The 19,201-nt window shown below is 40.4% G+C and overlaps 1 protein-coding gene across 2 annotated transcripts in view; it reads left to right on the top strand.

Annotated features, from left to right (window-relative positions):
- The first annotated feature begins 210 nt into the window (after positions 1 to 210).
- Positions 211 to 19,201, top strand: part of WDR48 (WD repeat domain 48) — a 49,848-nt gene continuing 30,857 nt past the window's right edge. For both annotated transcript variants that reach the window (XR_013361519.1, XM_077865737.1), the window contains exons 1-3: positions 211 to 361; positions 15,739 to 15,879; positions 18,067 to 18,145. Coding sequence is in view for 1 of the 2 variants with exons in the window: in XM_077865737.1 (XP_077721863.1) it covers positions 314 to 361; positions 15,739 to 15,879; positions 18,067 to 18,145 (268 nt within the window). In the remaining variant the exon portion in view is untranslated. The remainder of the gene's footprint in view (positions 362 to 15,738; positions 15,880 to 18,066; positions 18,146 to 19,201) is intronic.

Raw genomic sequence — 19,201 nt, 5'->3', positions numbered from 1 at the left:
TTCTTTGAGCGTCTTCATTATGCCTGCTTGGACCTGGAGGAGGCGCCCCGGAGAGCAGCACAACCCATGGTTTAAGACCACAGAGCTGAAGTCGAACCGCTCCTTCGGTTTGGAAAGCGGCTGTCTCTCCGCAACGGCCTTTAGGTGCTTCTCCCTCACCAGAGAGCCACCGGCCAGGGCCACAACAGCCTTAACTACACGAGAGCAGCTCGACCTCGGTTTCACCACCTGCCCTTGGCTAAAGGGGAAGAGGAGGGACATCCGCCCGGTGGGAGACGCTTCCGGAAGTGACGTAGGAGTGTCAACATGCAAGATGGCGGCCCATCACCGGCAGAACACGGCAGGGCGGAGGAAAGTGCAGGTATGGGAGTCCCGCTCCTCGGTCCCCCGGACGCGGCCTGCCGCCCGGCGCCCACCTCCAGCTAACGATGCCTCGAGCCGCGGTCGGCTAGGGTAGCGGCGTGGGGCCAGCGGGACGGGGCGCGGCCGGCGGCGAGGGGTGGGGCCGCGGCGCTAACGGCTTGAGGAAGGGGCGGGGGGCGCCTGGCTGGGCCCTCCGGAGCCCTGTCCCGGGACCCCTGGGTGAGCGGTTCCGAGGTCGGGCTTGACCGACCCTAGCTCTCTCGCAGGCTTGAGTTTGCGGGATCTGGATGGACTCGTCTCCCGCCCACCTGCCTCCTCCTTCCCTTGCTTTTCTCCCTGTCGGCGTCTGAGCCGAGGCCTGCGGACACTTCCCTGGCGGGCGGGCAAAACGCCTGTGCGGGGGCGTGGCGGGGCAGCGGGGCGCAGAGGGCCCTGCGGGGTTTCTGCGGAGGATGCGGCACGTGGGAGCCCTCCGCTTTTTTTTTTTTTCCCCCCTCCGGAAGCTTTGTCCCTTTGAGATGGAAACGACGTGGGAGTGTGCTGGTATTAGTGGGGAAATTATTTTTATTAATTTTTTTCATCTTCATTGTGCATCCTCGATTCTTTCTTTTCAGTTTCTAAAGATTTATTATCCAAGGGTAAAGAGTTATCTAACCCTTCTGTGTGTTCTTTCTTTATGCCTTCGTGAATCCACCTTTATTTGGGATACCCTCAAGAGTTAGTGCTGCCTATTATTTTCAGCGGTGCAAGGAGTAAAAGCCCTATTACAGCTGTTTGCCTGCAAGTATATTGTATATAGGAGTCAGTGACTGTGCATCTGTTCATTAAGCGTTTACTGAGCACTTAGTTTAGTCACAAAGATAGGCAAAAAATTGTGACAGTATAGGAATAAAGGTCTCTTTATGAAACAGCATTATATGTAGTTCCACAGGTGGAAATAGTTTGTTGAGTAGGTAAACAGGACAAAGTGATCCTTCAGTCAGGTAACCCCAGCAATGGCTGTAGGCCACTGTCTTCTGGGCAGTTCACTTACTTGTTTTATTGATATCATTGATCACTGCAATGTCCCAGGCATTCACTAGGTATCTCCGAATTGAGTGAAATTAATAAGAATCTAAAATAGCTTACCCTGTTAGGTGATTTTTAAGTACATCAGTAACAGAATCCCAGCGTCCAAGCCAGGTGGGTGAGAATGTGTGCTGTGCACTAAAATGTAAATCAAAATTGTCTTAATTGTATTCTAGACACTAAAGTGGTACACTCCTTGGGTAGTAAGGAGAGTTAATCAGGCATTCAGTTTCTTGCATTTAAATTTAAAAGGCCATATAAAAGTATAAGATGAGGAAATGTAAATTCACCACAGTGTGTATGGAAAAATTGAGTTTTTTAATAGCTGAATGTGAGCCATTACATGTTGAATGAGGGAAATAATTCCATTCTTTCCTGGTCAGAGTACAAAACTAGTTTGGGGTTCAGCACTTAGTACGTTGTTCTTGATAGGTCTAACAATCAGATTGGTGAAGTAACAATTTCCTATGAAGAGTGTCAAAAGAACTAAGATTAGCCTCTGAAGAGAAGATTCAGTAAATCGGGCAGCCCCAGCGGCGCAGCGGTTTAGCGCCGCCTGCGGCTCAGGGTGTGATCCTGGAGACGGGGGATCAGTCCCACATCGGGCTCCCTGCATGGAGCCTGCTTCTCCCTCTGCCTGTGTCTCTGCCTCTGTGTGTGTGTGTCTTATGAATAAATAAATAAAATCTTAAAAAAAAAAAAAAGATTCAGTAAATCTTGTTAGCTGCTTTCAGAATTTGTCCCCAAGGTATAGGACCAACCTGAGAATCTACGGAGATTGATTGTATCTCAGTGTGAGAGAGAACTTTAAAAAAAAAAAAAAAAAAAAAAAAAAAATATATATATATATATATATATAATTAGACTTCAGTTTGCCAACATACAGCATAACACCCAGTCACCCCAAACCCCCACCCACTTCCCCTTCCACTGCCCCTTGTTCATTTCCCAGAGTTAGGTGTCTCATGTTTTGTCACCCTCACTGATAGTTTCACTCATTTTCTCTCCTTTCCCTTTATTCCCTTTCACTAATTTTTACATTCCCCAAATGAATGAGAACTTTTGTTTGTATCTTCAGTGTGAAAGAGAACTTTTGTTATGGAAGTGTTTTTCATTTTTTCCTTTTTATTAATGATAGTCACAGAGAGAGAGAGAGAGAGGCAGAGAAGCAGGCTCCATGCACCGGGAGCCCGATGTGGGATTCGATCCCGGGTCCCCAGGATCGCGCCCTGGGCCAAAGGCAGGCGCCAAACCGCTGCGCCACCCAGGGATCCCCTGGAAGTGTTTTTCAAACTAATGCACAAGTTAGTGCAAAAAACTCCACAAACAATACAAAGGTAAATAATAATTGTCCTCTACTCTTCAAAGATTGCTACTGTAGATGATGTGATATATAATCCTAGACCAGTTTTTAGTTTAGTTTTGTTTTTTTGTTTGTTTGTTTTGTACTCTGAGCACTGTTGGCATGTTGGGCTGCATGATTCTTTAGGGGGGTGGGGAGAGTCTTAGGCATTATAAGTTGTTTTTCATCATCCTGGCTTCTGTCTACTAGATATTAGCATATCCCCAGTGTTGACCAAAAATAACTAAATACTTTTCAAATGTTTGCTAGGGGGTAAAATTGCCCTTGGTTGAAAACCAATGTTCTATACCTTTTGTGCATATGTACCAACTTACATGATTTTTTTTTTCTTTTTTACGCTACACAAAGTCATAGTATATATTGTTCAGTATCTTGCTGTTTGTCAAAATTTTAAATACACATTCCCATTGACCAAACAATTCCTCATCTAAAAAATTGTTTTAGAGAAGCGTGTATGAGTGGCCCCTGGGTGGCTCAGTCGGTTAAATGTCTGCCTTCGGCTCAGAGGCTCAGAGGCTCTGGTCTTGTGATTCCAGGATAGGGTCCTGGGATCGGTTGCGCTATGTGTCACGCTCCTGTTGTTGCACTCCCTGCTTAGTGGAAAGTCTCCCTGTGCCTGTCCCTCAGCTTCTGTGTCTGTCTCTCCCTCTCCCTCTCTCTCACGTGCATGCACACCCTCTCTATTAAATAAATAAAATTTAAAAATTTTAAAGTGCATATGCGTATATCTTTCTCTAGTTGTTCAGTAGTGTTTATTTTAGGATTTCTGTCATTGTGAAAAAAAAATCTCAATGTCCATCGATAGTCACTTGGCAGATAAATTAAGTACACTTATGTAGTGGATTAATTTGCAGTTGTTAAAAAGATAAGCTTGATCTGTATTATTAAAAAGGAAAGGTGTCCAGAAGTCAAAAAACAAGTCAACATAACATAGTCCCATTTTCACAAAGGAAATAATGTGTCTTTAAAAGTCTGGAAGGCTATTTATTAACAGTGATTATTTCTATGTATTAGATTATGTGATTATGGGTAAGGAAAAAATGGGGTATATTTTATTTTAAAATATATGTAAACTTTTATATTTTTGAGCTTTTTACAACATTCTTTGTTTTAATAAATAAAAAACATTTTAGAAAAACTATATATGGCTACATAATTATATTTTGCCTCTTGACAATCAGTGTCTTATACCAAAAGGCAGTAGCCCTGAGCCTCATTATTAAATTGTAGGCCAAAAAGAACCCTTGAGACTTATAATATTTATAAATAACCAGTGGAGAGGGGTCCAGATATACTGCTTATTAATTATAGACATAATGAAGAATGAACACATGTCCTACCGTCCTCAACTTCTAAGCAGCCTGGAGGTGAGTATGAAGGGAAGGAGTGGATTTATGATTGGCAGAAATATGATGAGACATTCAAATGTGTGAATTCAGATATGTGCTGTAGATTTTTTTTCCTGATAATCAAGGTGTCAAAACAAATCATTTCACTCTTTGGTGATCCCTTACTATTATGGTTTTCCAGCATCCAAAGTCTATTGGCTGGCTCACTCTCTTTCTCTCTTTCCCTTTCTCTCCTTCCTCCTTCTCTGTCCTTCTTCCTCTCTCTCTTTCCATCTTTCCTTCAACGGCCTCTTCCCTCACTTGCTACAGAATTCTGGGTATGAGGTTGTCACTGCTATTCTGGTATAGGAGCAACAATCATGCTCTAGTACCCAGTGATGTTTCAAGCATACACATACTAGGCCTTCTGTAACGAGATTCTTTTCCTTGGAAATGACCCCAAGTCCAACTTACCAGGCTCACATAATAAAAGACATGGCATTGGCTCAGGTAAATGAAAAGTCAAAGAGGTAGTGCTGGTTTCATGCAAATCCTGAACCAGCAGGTTTACTGTGACTCTAATCTAAGAAGTGTTATAAAGTCAGCTTTACTATTGGGCTGCTTATGAGTTATCTTCTATTCCCAAACTCCCAGCTCTAGGCTTTCCCTCTTGGTGGCATGGTGTCTGTCCCATTCCAGTCTTCATGTCCTTTCATGCAGTATTCAAGGCTATAGTCTCATAAGTAGCTCTTGTACATTTTCTTCTAGGATTTGCTTGCGTTGAGGAAAATATTGGGAGCAGAAATGGGGGATGGAGAGGTAACCAGCAAAAGTCTCTTCTATCAGTACTTCAGTACTTACCTTCTTTCTTTGCCAAATATTTAGTTATTTCTATTCAGAGTTCAGTATGGGTCCTTATTTCTTTTCTTTTTTTCCTTTTTTTTTTTTTTTTTTTTTTTGCAAAAGAGAACAGTGCTTAAGTACAAATGGAGACACGATTCTTTTTTTTAAATAATGGGTCCTTATTTCTGATTTAGAATCCCAGTTCTGGGTTGGTTGTTTAATCTTTGAGACTTTTTTTTAAAGGAAGTAGAATGATGCCAAATCCTGGCTTCTCAAATTAGCTGTATGTCCAAAATGAGTTACTTTTTATGTAGGATGGGTAGTAAAAAATTTATACCAATGTGGTGGCATCCGATGGAACAGAGGTTAGTAAACTGCCTCTAAGGAGTCACGTGGTAAGTATTTTAGGCTTTGCAGGCCACGATACTTTGTCATAACCACTCAATTCTGTGATTACAACGTGAAAGCAGCCATAGACCATACCTAAATGAATAGGTGGCTGTGTTCCAATAAAACTTTGTTTACAAAAATAGGCTTTGGCATGGATTAGGACCATGGGTGGTTTTTTTTTACTAACCCCACCCCACCCCAGACTAGGAGTAGTCACACTAGAAGATGTCCTGTTTTTATCTGCAAGATTGTTTTTTAGAATACTTCTTAAAATCAGCACTCTTGTGGGACACCTGGGTGGCTCAGTGGCAGAGCATCTGCCTTTAGCTCAGGCCATAATCCTGGGGTCTTGGGATTGAGTCCTGCATCGGGATCCCTACAGGGAGCCTGCTTCTCCCTCTGCCTCTCTCTCTGTATCTCTCATGAATAAATAAATAAAATATTTTTAAAAAATCACTCTTGAAATTACGTACAGTAGAAAGTAATGGTTCACCAGATTGAACAGGGAAAACCGATGTGAGAATTACTAATATTTGGCCAATTTTTCTTGGCCACATTTAGCCTGATTTAGCCTGATAGCTGGAAATAGCCTTACACAAAAGAGCTATATGATTCCACTTCCATTTAAAGAATGTTATAGAACAGACAAAACTAATCTATGATGAAAAAAGTCAGATCTAGATTGCCTAGGAATGGGGTGTAGAGGTTGGGATGCAGAGGAGGGAACTTTCTAGGGTAGTAATAATGTTCTTTGTGTCTTGGTAGAGGTCTGTATTCTATAGATCCATATATTTGTTAGACGTATATATGTACTTTAAGATTTCTACATTTCATTGTATGTAAATTTTACCTTAAAGGAGCCATAAATAAATAATAAACTAGATAATGATATACATGTTGAAGTACTTAGGGGGAAGTGGTATTGATGATGTGCAAGTTACTTTGAAAGGCATTGAAAATAACAGATCAAATGGTTGGATGGGTATGGGATAAAGCGAATATCAACAGTGTCAATTGTAGAATAGATGTGGATATATGGACATTTGGTGTGTAATTCTTTCAGCTTTTGTATGTGTTCAAAATTTTCATAGTATAATGTTGGCGGAAAATAAGCTTTAAAGGTTTAAAAAAAAATGGTTAGTGATAAGCAGTAAAAGAAGGGAGAAGTGAAATTTTACTTGTGGTGGTCAGAGAAGGCCATGCTGAGAAGCTGACTTTAGAGTAGGGATCTGAAGGAAATGAGATTGCCATCTGGAAGAGCATTCCAGTGAGAATATCAGATGCAAAAGTCCTGATTGGGAATGTATCTGCCTTATTTGTGGAACGCTAATGATGCATCGTGACTGGTGTGGAGTGTGGGAAGAGGAACGGGAGATGAAATCAGAGAGGTAACTGTAGGCCAGATCTTTTAGAGCACTACAGGTCATAGAAAGGCTTTGGCTTTTGCTGTTGAGTGAGATGGGAAGCAGTTGGTGAATTTGGAGCAGAGGAATATATATATATATATATATATATATATATATATATATATATATATATATATATATATATATGTTTTAATAGCCTGGCTGCTGTATTTAGAACAGACTGAAGGTGAGGGAGGGTAGAACCAGGGGGACCAGTAGCTATTTAAGAAATCCAGATGCTGTGGGATAGTGCTGCACACAGGGTGGTAAGAAGTAGTTACATTTTGGAAGACTAGACTTACTGACAGGATATGAGATGAAACAAACTGAAATAACAATGGGCACCAAGGTTTTTGACCTAAGAGACTTAGAAGAATGGATTTGCCATTAACAGCCCTCAGTGAGGGAGACTAAAGGAAAAGCTAGTTTGGAGAGGACTGTCAGGAGCTTGGTTTGGGCAATGCACAATTAAGATGCCTGTTAGACATCCTAGTGGAGGTGAGTCAGCATGCACTGGGGAAGAGGGGAGGGCTTGGGGAAATAGCCGAGTGCCTCCATTGTGAGTCTGAAAGGCTTCGAAGTATCCTTTCTTTTCGTAAAGAGATTGTGAATTTTGTACTTATTCCATGATATATCCATATTTGTTTTCATATAAAAAATTGTTACTGTTAGGTAGAATTACACACACACCCCCAAAGGAAATGCCCATGCCCTAATCCCTGGAATTTGTGAATATGTTATATTGCATGATAAAAAAGGACTTGCAGATATAATTAAGGTTATAGACCTTAAAGAAAGGATTTTCCTGGATTATCGCAGCAGGCCCAGTTTCATCCTGTGAACCCTTAAAAAACAGAGAATGTTCTCCTAGTGGATGCAAAAGTCAGATTTGAGGCACTAGAGGGACCCTTTCTTCTAAGAGGGGGCACAGAGATAGTATGAGAAGAACTGCAGGCAGCCTCTGGGAGTAAGGTTGGACCCCTGGCTGATAGCTGGCAAGGAAACAGGACCTTCAGGCCTACAACTTGAATGAGTTTGGAGGTCAACTCTCCTAGAGCTTCTGGGAAGGAACTCAGACCCGTCAACACTTGTCGATGTTAGCCTTGTGAGAGCAGAGGACCCACCCAAACTCATCCTGGACTTATGACCTTCAGAACTGTGAAATAATAAATGAGAGTTGTTTAAAGCCACTAAGTTTGTGGTAATTTATTATGTCGGCAACAAAAAATTAATCTGATTATCATGAAATTAAAATTATCAAGGATAGTTTTTCTTCTGATTGCTTATACCCTCTGGCACATTACCAGTAACTCTAGGGGTATTTTAGCTTGTAATACAGAGACAGATCACATAGAGATCATGGATCATCCCTACTCTCTGATTTCTTTATTTTGGGTCCCAGATGGAGAAATTAATCAAACAGTGCTTACTAAGCCAGCTACAAATACTTAAGAATGTAACCTGACTGTATACTTGCTGTTGGGGCACCCCCGTATTCCTGTCAGTCCCTTTATGTCTCTTCCAAAATGCATAGCTCCTACTGAAGGTCTGGCTTCCTGCACCTTGCAGAGTTCTTAAAGGTGCCCTCTGCTCTTCCCTTCCCCCCACCTTTCTAAGGCAAAAGGGTCCTGTAGGAGTCTTCATCTTCTCTGCCTTTGCCTGTACTCTTGACTGTCTAAATGAGGTTTTTCTAGGATTTTGCTCACTCATTCATTATTTCTATCTTCAGCACTTTGTTTTTCTTTCACTTACTTCCATTTCTTCTGCCTGCAAAGCTTACCTGTATCTTGGGAGGGAAAAGCAAACTTCACTTAACTTGCTATGACTTCTCTTATATTCTTTTTCCACTAGAATGAAAGCTCCAGGGGCATTTGGGTGGCTTAGTTGGTTAAGCGTCTGCCTTCAGCTCAAGTAATGATCTTGGGGTCTTGATCGAGCCCTGTGTTGGGCTCTGTGGTTAGCAGGGGAGTCTGCTTCTCCTTCTCCCTCTGCGCCTACCCATGTGCTCTCTTCCTCAGTCTCTCTCAAATAAATGAATAAAATCTAAAAAAGAAAAAAAATTGGCTGTAGATAAAAATAGGATGCGGTTCTTTCAACAAATATTGGTGAAGCACCCACAGGCTCAATTTTAAACACTGAGGAGTTTGTGCTTGAGCACAAAAGTCTTCCTAGAGCTTTCATTCTTTTTTCTTTTCTCTTGCTTTCTTTTTCTTTTTCACAGCAAGGAGGAAGAGCAGAGGGAGAGGCAGACTCCCCTTTGAGCAGGGAGCCTGACACACCCCCCTGTTTTTTTCTTTAACAAGTTTTTAGGGGCATCTGGGTGGCTCAGTTGGTTAAGCATCCAACTCTTTTTTGTTTTTATAAATTTATTTTTTATTGGTGCTCAATTTGCCAACATATAGAATAACACCCAGTGCTCATCCCGTCAAGTGCCCACCTCAGTGCCCGTCACCCAGTCACCCTCACCCCCCGCCCACCTCCCCTTCCACCACCCCTAGTTCATTTCCCAGAGTTAGGAGTCTTTCATGTTCTGTCTCCCTTTCTGATATTTCCCACTCATTTTTTCTCCTTTCCCCTTTATTCCCTTTCACTATTTTTTATATATTCCCCAAATGAATGAGACCATATAATGTTTGTCCTTCTCCAATTGACTTACTTCACTCAGCATAATACCCTCCAGTTCCATCCACGTCAAAGCAAATGGTGGGTATTTGTCGTTTCTAATGGCTGAGTAATATTCCATTGTATACATAAATCACATCTTCTTTATCCATTCATCTTTCTTTTTTTTTATTTTTTTTTTAATTTTTATTTATTATTTATGATAGTCACAGAGAGAGAGAGAGGCAGAGACATAGGCAGAGGGAGAAGCAGGCTCCATGCACTGGGAGCCCGACGTGGGACTCGATCCCGGGTCTCCAGGATCGCGCCCTGGGCCAAAGGCAGGCGCCAAACCGCTGCGCCACCCAGGGATCCCTATCCGTTCATCTTTCGATGGACACCGAGTAAGCATCCAACTCTCGATTTCAGCTCAGGTCACAATCTCAGGGTCATGAGATCAAGTCTCTCATTTGGCTCCATGTTGGGCATGGAACCTGCTTGGGATTCTTTCTCTTTCTTCCTCTCCCTTTGCTCTCCCTGTCCCTTGTGTACACTCTCTCTCTCTCAAATAAATAATAAATTTTGTTAAAGATTTTATTTATCTATTTGAAAGAGAGAACATGAGCAGAGGAAGGGCAGAGAGAGTGGGAGAAGCAGACTCCCCACTGAGCGGGGATCCCAACGTGGGGCTCAATCCCAGGATTATGACCTGAGCCAAAAGCAGACATCTAACAGACTGAGCCACCCAGGCATTCCAAACAATAAGTTTTTAATGTGACATGTCTTAGAATGTATCAGCATATACAGTTCATCTTCATTCTTTTTTTTTCTTTTTTCCTTTTTTTTTCTTTTTTTTTAATCTTCATTCTTTAATGACCACCTAGAATGGATAATTTAGTCATTTCCTTTTTGAAGATACCGTTACTATTTTGTCCATCATGCTAAAATTTCCCAAAAAAATTAATAGCAGTTAAAAAATAGTAAAGGTCTTAAAAAAGTAAACAAAACAATAAAGATCCGTAATATAGAATACATAAAAGGTGAGAGATCAGTTTCACATCTGACTGATGGGGCTTTAAAAAGGAGCAGAGAAACAGAGGTCATTATTAATGACTTGATACAAGAAAGTTTTCCAGAGCTGAAGTGCCACAAGCTTCTAGATCGAAAGGGCTTTCTTATGCATAGCAAAGTTAATGATAAATGGACCAAGAAATAAATAAAGCAGCAAGAAATAGAGAAGATTCTAAAGACTTGGGAGTGAGGAGGAGGGTGGGCATGTGGCAGTACAGGAAAGAATGAAAATGAGATTAGAATGGAATGAAAACAGAACAGCATTAAATTCAGTGGCAACACTGGGTGCTGGATTAGAAGTCAAAGCAATGCCTTTAGAAGCGGAGGCGTTTTTCCTACGTGGACTTCTTCACTCAGCCAAATCAAGTGTAAAGGTAAAGACTTTTTTAGGCTTGCGAGGCCTAAGTCACCTCCTGTGTACCGTTTCCTGTGTTAGTTTCTTAAGGTCCTGGGAATGTGCTTCAGCAAAACTGAGGAGTGAACACACAAAGGAGATGTTGGAAATCAGGAAACAATAGCTATAACCCAGCCCAGAAGAGCAGTAAAGGGAAGCATCAAAGGTGATAACTGTGGTAGCAGACAGAGAGGGCAGCCCGCCTAGACCAGAGTGAAAAGATGTGTGTTTCTGAGGAAAGACTTTCTGGGCAAATGGGGTAGTCTGGGGTCTTGGTAGAATGTCTCATGTGGTGCTGCAATTAAGGGGAGTTAAAGTAGAGGAAGGCATTGAAGAAGGAAAGAAAGGGAGAATACCAGGGAAAACAAAAAGCTCTCTAAGAAAAGAAATGTAGAGACACATGGGTGGCTCAGTGGTTGAGTGCCTGCCTTTGGCCCAGGGCATGATCCTAGCGTCCCAAGATTGAGTCCCACACCGGGCTCCCTGCATGGAACCTGCTTCTCCCTCTGCCTGTGTCTCTGCCTCTCTATCTCTGAGTCTCTCATGAATAAATAAATAAAATCTTTAAAAAAATTTTTTTTAAAGAAAGGAAATGTATTCATAATATAGTTCTTGTCTAGTCAGTTGACAGCAATTGCAATGTCAAACAGTGTAGTGCTGGTGATTTATTGACTCCAAAATTGTGATACATCTATATCAGAAGAGTAGAGGGAGGAGTTAGTCCAGAGCTAGATCCCAGTCTACCATAGCCTGAGTAAATAGATACTGTCTAAAATGTATAAGCCAGAAGGTTGTAGGATAAGCACAATATTTTGAGAAATGCAGTAACTCTTCAGAAGCAACCAGGAGCTAAAATTAGTTACCCCTAGGAATTAAGACTGGGTACGGGAGTTTTACCCAGACAATAGGGAGATAGTTTTTCATTAGAGTGCCTGCCTTTGGCCCAGGGCATGATCCTTTCAGTACTACAGTATTTGATCTTCTGAATACAGGCAAGAATTACTTAGACAGAAATTAAATTATAAATTCAAAAAACTAACATGTATCCATTGTAAAACATCCATACCATATAAAAAAGGCACAAGTGAGTGACAGTCACCATAATTCCATCACTATGGAATAACTACTGGTAGTTTTATAGACGTATATACTTCCAAACATGTATTATTTTAAAACATACATTTAATATTCTGCAAGATTTTTACAATAACTATTATACACTACTCTATTGGACCATACATATTTCACTTAAAAAAAAACACACATCATGGCTTTCTTCCCGTATTGGTCAGTCTAGATCTACATCAACGTTTTTAAAGATTAAATAGCATTCTCATTTATAAAATGTGTGCCAAAATTCACAACTAGAATACTTCTAATTCTTTACCATTTTTAATCATAGATCTGTAGTAGATACCCTTGAAGAGGTAGGTGTGAATTTGTTTTGCTAAGAATTACTTTCCACCTGGGATGAGGACCTGACAATCTGTTGTTATTCTCTGATCTTTCCCATTGGACCAATCAGATAATCTCCCAGAAATTTGAACATTAAGATTCCTACGTGCAACATAGTTTCCACTTAGAAAGGTACTGAGAGAAGTAGACAAGGGGCCTTAGAGTCCCAGAGAAAAAGAGATTGAGAGAGATTGAAATTGACATTGAAGCCTTCTTGGCTCCTGCTGGCTCTCCAGTGTCTGATTCATGCAACAATATTTATTAAGTGTCTTTTCCATGCCAGACACTATAATGAGGTACAGTGGTAGAAGGAACAAGGCAGACAAGTTCCTTACTCTCTTGAAGCTTTTATTCTAAGGGAAAAGATATAGCAAAAAAAGAGAAATACAGAGTGTGGTAAGAACCGTGGAAGAAATAAATAGGGTAAGTAATGGTGGAAGGAGATCGGAGGATGCCTTTCAGAAGAGGTGACTTCTCTGCTAAGACCTAAAGGGGCAGGATGAGCCAGACAAGGTAAAAGCCAGGGGGAGGTATTCCTGTGGGGATCATAGAGGTGGGGGATGTCTTGGCACAAGGAACAGTAAATTCAGAAGCCCTGAATAGGTAGGAAAAAGCTTGATGTATTTGAGGAACAGAACAGAGTTTGGGGTGATTCTCATGAAAGAAGCTGAGGGGGGCGGTGGTTAGTTTGAGGTGAGTGTAAAGATGCAGGGTAGATCCAAAGCACGTGAGGAATTTGGGCTTTAATGAAGTGAAAAACATTTAGAAGGCTTCAGAGAATTGCCACGAAAATATTTTTTAAATGTCTCTTATGAGTCTTATGACCATCTTTCCTGCCCTTGGGTTCTGATAGATATCCTTATATCTTTATGTTGAATTCTCTCTCTCTCTCTTTTTAATTTAAGCTGGTTTCAATATAAATATCTCCCATAGTTACCCATACCCAAAAGACTAGGCCAAAAACAATAGTCTTGTCTTTGTGCATGGAACCCTGGGCCTTTTCATGTTTTTATATATGTGTTTGTTAGCCGTTTTCTTTTCTACATAAAAAATTTCCTCAAAAAAAAAAAAAATTTCCTCTTTGTGATCTTTATTCCTCTGTTAAGCTTTGACTTTTTCTTACTGTTTTGTAAGGACTCTTTGCATGTTCTCAAGAGTAAATTTTTATCTTTCATATTTATTTCACTATTTTCCCAGTTGGATGTTTACCTTTTAACCTTGTTCATCTTATTTTTTGACATTCAGATTTTTTTCCCTGAATAACAGCTTTATTGAGATAAAATTTACATGAGTTCACCCATTTAAAGTATATGATTCAGTGCTTTTTAGTAAACACAGTGTTGTACATTGACCACCATTTCGGAATCTTTTGTTACTCTGGGAGGAAGCCTCACACCCATTGGTATTCACCCCCATTTTCCTCTCTTCCTAGCCCCTGGCAACTGATTTACTTTCTCTCTCTGTAGATTTACCCTTTCTGGACTCTTCATGTTAATAGATTCATAAAATAGGTGGCTTTTTTTAACTGGTCTCTTTAACTTACCATCATGTTCTTAAGGTTCTGTCAGTGTTGAAGCCTGTGCCAGTACTTCACTGCCTTACATAGCTGAATAATATTCCATTGCACAGATATACCGTATCTTATTTATCTCTTCATCAGTTGGTGGACATTTGAGTTGTTTTCACTTTTTGGCTGTTGTGAATAATGCCGCTGTGAGCAGTTGTGTACATATGGAAGATTTTGAGTTGTGTTTGCCCAGAGCAGCATTGGTCTTTTTCTTTGAAAAGATTACCCTGTTTCTTGTCACATTAGTGGAACCTTCTCTATGTAGAGGTTATACATATTTGCTTGTCTTTTTAAAAAAGTATTTTTATGATTGAATTGTTAAATTCCAATCTTTACTTCATATGCAAATTCATTTTGATTTAAGATTTGGAGAAAGGATATAATTTTTCTCAGTAGAATCACTAGATGCTCCTAGATAATTTATTAAAGAGGTTGTCATGCCCCCATTGATTTGAAACACTACATTTGTATCAAAATTAAAACTTTAAAAAAAAATTTTTTTTTAAATTTATTTATGATAGTCACACACACAGAGAGAGAGAGAGAGGCAGAGACACAGGCAGAGGGAGAAGCAGGCTCCATGCACCGGGAGCCCGACGTGGGATTCGATCCTGGGTCTCCAGGATCGCGCCCTGGGCCAAAGGCAGGCGCTAAACCGCTGCGCCACCCAGGGATCCCAAAATTAAAACTTTGTAATAGGAAAATATGTTCCCAAATCTTGTTTTATTCTATTGATCCTTTTTTTATGTTCCTGTTGTGATATTCCATTGTAATTCTAGTAGCTTCACCTTTTAAGATCTTTAAAGAAAATCCTTTCATTTTTAAAAATGATTAGATATTCCCCCAGAGATACTGTACTCTGTATTTTTCAACTTCTAGAAAGAAATCTGATAGGATTCTGACCAAAGTTGGGTTAAATTCACAAATTTAAGGAAACAATTATTAATTTTGAATCTTCCTCTGCTACAGTATGGCATGTCTCCTTTATTCAGGTGGTTCTTTTATGTACCTTGGTTATGTATCTTCCTTGTAAAATGTGCTTCTAGGTATTTATTCTTGTTCCTATTGTGAGTCCCAAACCCTCCCACCCCCATCAGTTTTTTAACTAGATATTTAATTGGATTAGAAACGTTTTGCTTTTGGCTGCTTTTTTCTTACTTGTAATTGCTTTTGGTTAATTCTCTAGGGTTTTCAATGGAGCACACAGGCTACCAACAGGAGCAAAACAGAGGGGAGCACTCTGAAGGAAATGTTGAGCATATTATAGGAGCACAAAACTTCATTTTGTTTGGCAGGTCAGATGAGGCCTTTTTGAGGAAGCATCATCTAAATACATGTAGATTTGCCACAAGTGGGAGGAAGAGCTTCTGCACAGAGGGGCCAGCACCTATGATGATCTGGAGGCACAGTATGCAAAAATCTCTAGCAAGTGTGCAAAGATCAGTGGCAAAAGTGAGGAAGGCACTTGAGGCCAGTCAAGGAGTTCAGATCAAATCATGAATCTGAGAGAGTAAACAGCTGAAAAGGCTTTTGAGCAGAGTTGAGACACATTCCAATTTACATTTTTAAAAGATTCCCCAGCTGCTTTGTGGAAAATAGGTTCAAGACAGATAAGAGTAGGGAGGAGTCTGGTTAGGAAGCAGTTGCAGTAAGTTAGCTTTATACCTGCTTATCCTGGCCTAGGCTGTCCCATTAATGTCATTCTTCTCCATTTCTCAGCATTTCAGTCTCTACGGAATAAACTAACATTTTTGTTTGTTTTTGTTGAAAAACTTGAAAAACAAGTTTTATATTGGAAAACATGGGATTTTGAATTTCAGATGGGCTACTAGGTAAGCTATTGCATGTCTTACAACTTCATAAAAAACAAATCTGGACCTATTTATCAGGTTTCCTATGTTATTCGAGATGAAGTGGAGAAGTACAATCGAAATGGAGTCAATGCCCTGCAACTGGATCCAGCACTGAACAGACTTTTCACGGCCGGTCGAGACTCAATCATAAGAATATGGAGTGTCAATCAGCACAAGGTAAGGCAGGGATTGAGTTTTACATTTTAAATCTATACTCAGTAAATTTTAGTCTAATATGGCACCTTTCACAGTTTCAGGTTTAATTTCTGAGCAGTGAATTATTTTACACTATAACCAGAATCCTGTAAGCCTCTGAGAAAAACACCCCTGGGAGGGTATTCAAAACCACTTTAGCTAAACTCCATAAACTGGGTGTTTGATAAGCACTCTCTGCTACAAAGGAACAAAGAGATTTGTCTGGTAGGAGGATTACTTTCAGCAATTTATTTTTCTGTCTTAAGTATGTTCCCCAAAAGGTTCTTGGCAACCCTTTTTAGTGCTTTAAAAAAAAAAAAAGATTGAATATGCTTTTTTACATTTGTAATTAATCTGGAACAAACATTTGATTTCTTTATTTAAAAGTGATTAGGGTACCCCAAAAATCCATAGGGCCTTATTAGATAATATAAGGTTGATACAAAAAATATAAAGACAACATGCTCAATTCTTCAGGAGATTCAAAGTCTGTTTTTTTAAACAGAGAAAGGACTTAAATCTATGTAAAAATAAATCCTCAGTCAAATGGAAAGGAAGCCTTTTTGTATTTTGTTCGGATGCCTGTATCTTGAATGACATAGGAAGGAAGATTCAGGAAAGGAGAAAGCATTTATTGCACTCCTAGCTATATACTAGACACTCTTAGCACTTTCCTATCCAATGTGGTTTTAATTCTCACAACAACTCTTCAAGGCAGCTGTTATGATTCACTTTCATAGATGAGAAGACAGACTCAGAGAAACCCATGGTTAAATAGCTGGCAAGTGACAGAGAATTATATCCCAGTCTCACTTCAGAACGCTGGTGTTTGACCTTGTAGTTTTAAAAGTCTGTGTCTCTCTAGCAAGCTCTGCAAGTCTGACGTCCTGTCTGAAAAAGAGCCACTACTCTACACAGTTGCTGGATAATGTTTCTTCAAATGGACTTTGGTTCCAGGGGACTTTAAATTTTTTAACCAATGGAAATAGTGGTGGCCCAGTATCAAAAACATGGGAACTAAGAATACTATGGCTTTGAAATACTTTTTGGATCTCACATTTGAATCACAATGTCACCTTTCTGGGAATTGACAGTATTTCAAATAAATTAAGGAAATTGCTCACAAGAACTTAAGCCTGAAAGAATCTAGAAAGCTGCCTATCCTGCCCTTACACATCTTTTTTCAGTCTTCGTTTCATGACAAGACTGAGTAGCATCATTTCTCACGTAACTTACAGAGAGCTGTTCTCTTCACCCTTGAAGAGTCATGAACTTGCCTGTGTTAGGTGTAGGATGTAACTAAATGCTTTTCTTTAAAAGGCCTCTCCTGGTAATTAAGCCAAGAGAGGAATGGAAGAATCTCAAGTTACTGAATTGATACGGTGGCATGGGTTGTGCCTCTTTAACCTTGAGCTTCCAGTTCTTCCCTGAAGGACTATCGATATTATGAGGAAAGCATTTAATTCAAAAGGTAAAAAGACCTTAGGAAGTTAAGAGCAAAAATGTTCATCTCCCTCTGCAGTCAGGCTCAGCTCCTCACTACGTCATCAGCAAAGTCTTCATTTCTGGGCCTGCTGTCTGCTGTGAGCCTTCACCATCACCCTGATCCAAATCCCTCCAGCCTGCAAATCTGCTCACATCCTGTCCTTCCTAAGAAATTCCTGCCTGCAGCACACTGTGTCATATGCAGTACCTTGCCCATATCTTGTTGCCTTCACTAACTTAAGAAATAAAAATTAAGCATTTGTCCTAGAAACCTAGGCTTTCATCAGTAATAAAACTCCTGAAACAAAACATCTGTTCATGTCTGTTATATGGAAGCAACAAATGTTTGATGAAATTCTACTCTGGGGGCGCCTGGGTGGCTCAGTTGGTCAAGCGTCAGACTTTTGATTTGGGCTCAGGTCCTGATCTCAGGGTTGTGAGCTCAGGCCCCGCGTTAAGCTCTGTTCTGTGTGTGGAGCCTCTGTTCTGTGTGTGGAGCCTGCTTAAGACTCTCTCCCTCTGCCCCTCCCCACCCACTCATTGTGCACGTGATCATGTGTACACTTTCTCTCTCTCTCAGATAGGTTGTCACATTAATTGAAGAATGTAAACATATCTATAATTTGTAATATATTCCATCCTGTAATATAAACTAATAACATTCTTACAATTTTTCAATTTTAGCAAGATCCATATATAGCATCTATGGAACACCATACTGATTGGGTAAACGACATTGTACTTTGTTGTAATGGGAAAACATGTAAGTACCTCTTTGTATTATTGGGCGTCTGGAAGTTTTTCATTCAATTTGATAAGCTTTTCATTTTTTATGTACTTTTTTTTATTGAGTTTGACATACATACAGAAAAGCGCACACACCTTGAGAACACAGATCAGTAAACTTTTATAAAGTAAACACTCATATCTAGATACAGATTACCAGAAGCCCCCTTGGACTATCCTTTCAGTCACTCCCTCAAACACCGAGATAACTCTTTCCTAAACACTATAGATTAGTTTTGCCTGCATTCAAACTATATATAAATAGATTCATAACAATATGTATTCTTGTAGCCTTATTAATGTCAGATAAGTTGCTCCTTCAACTGGAGCATTAAAAAAAGTTTGCCCTGCCTACTTAAAAAAATATTTGAGGGGTACCTGGGTGGCTCAGTTGGTTAGGCATCTGCCTTCATCTTGGGTCATGATCTCAGGGTCCTGGAATGGAGCCTGCATCGGGCTCTCTGCTCAGCAGAGAGTCTGTTTTCCCCTCTGCCTTTCCCCCTACTCGTGCGCGCCCTCTCTTACTTTCTCTCAAATAAATAAAAAGCTTAAAAATAAATAAATGAAAAAATGTTTGAGGCAAAATACAGTAGGTTCTAGGAAGAGCATTTAAATATATATGTGTGTGTGTATGTCTGTGTGTGAACATTAATAGATACTTGAATTGGGGCGCAGCCTGGGTGGCTCAGCAGTTTAGCGCCCCCTTCAGCCCAGGGCCTGATCCTGGAGACCCGGGATCGAGTCCCACATTGGGCTCCCTGCATGAAGCCTGCTTCTCCCTCTGCCTGTGTCTCTGCCTCTCTCTCTCTCTCTCTCTGTCTCTCATTAATAATACATAAATAAAAATAAAATCTAAAAAAAATAGATACTTGAATTAACGTTAAGAATTTTATAAATAGGGATCCCTGGGTGGCACAGCGGTTTAGCGCCTGCCTTTGGCCCAGGGCGCGATCCTGGAGACCCGGGATCAAATCCCACATCGGGCTCCCGGTGCATGGAGCCTGCTCCTCCCTCTGCCTGTGTCTCTGCCTCT

Source organism: Canis aureus, chromosome 22, assembly GCF_053574225.1.
Source record: "Canis aureus isolate CA01 chromosome 22, VMU_Caureus_v.1.0, whole genome shotgun sequence".
Classification (NCBI taxonomy): domain Eukaryota; kingdom Metazoa; phylum Chordata; class Mammalia; order Carnivora; family Canidae; genus Canis; species Canis aureus.
This window is presented reverse-complemented; position numbering and strand designations above follow the sequence as displayed.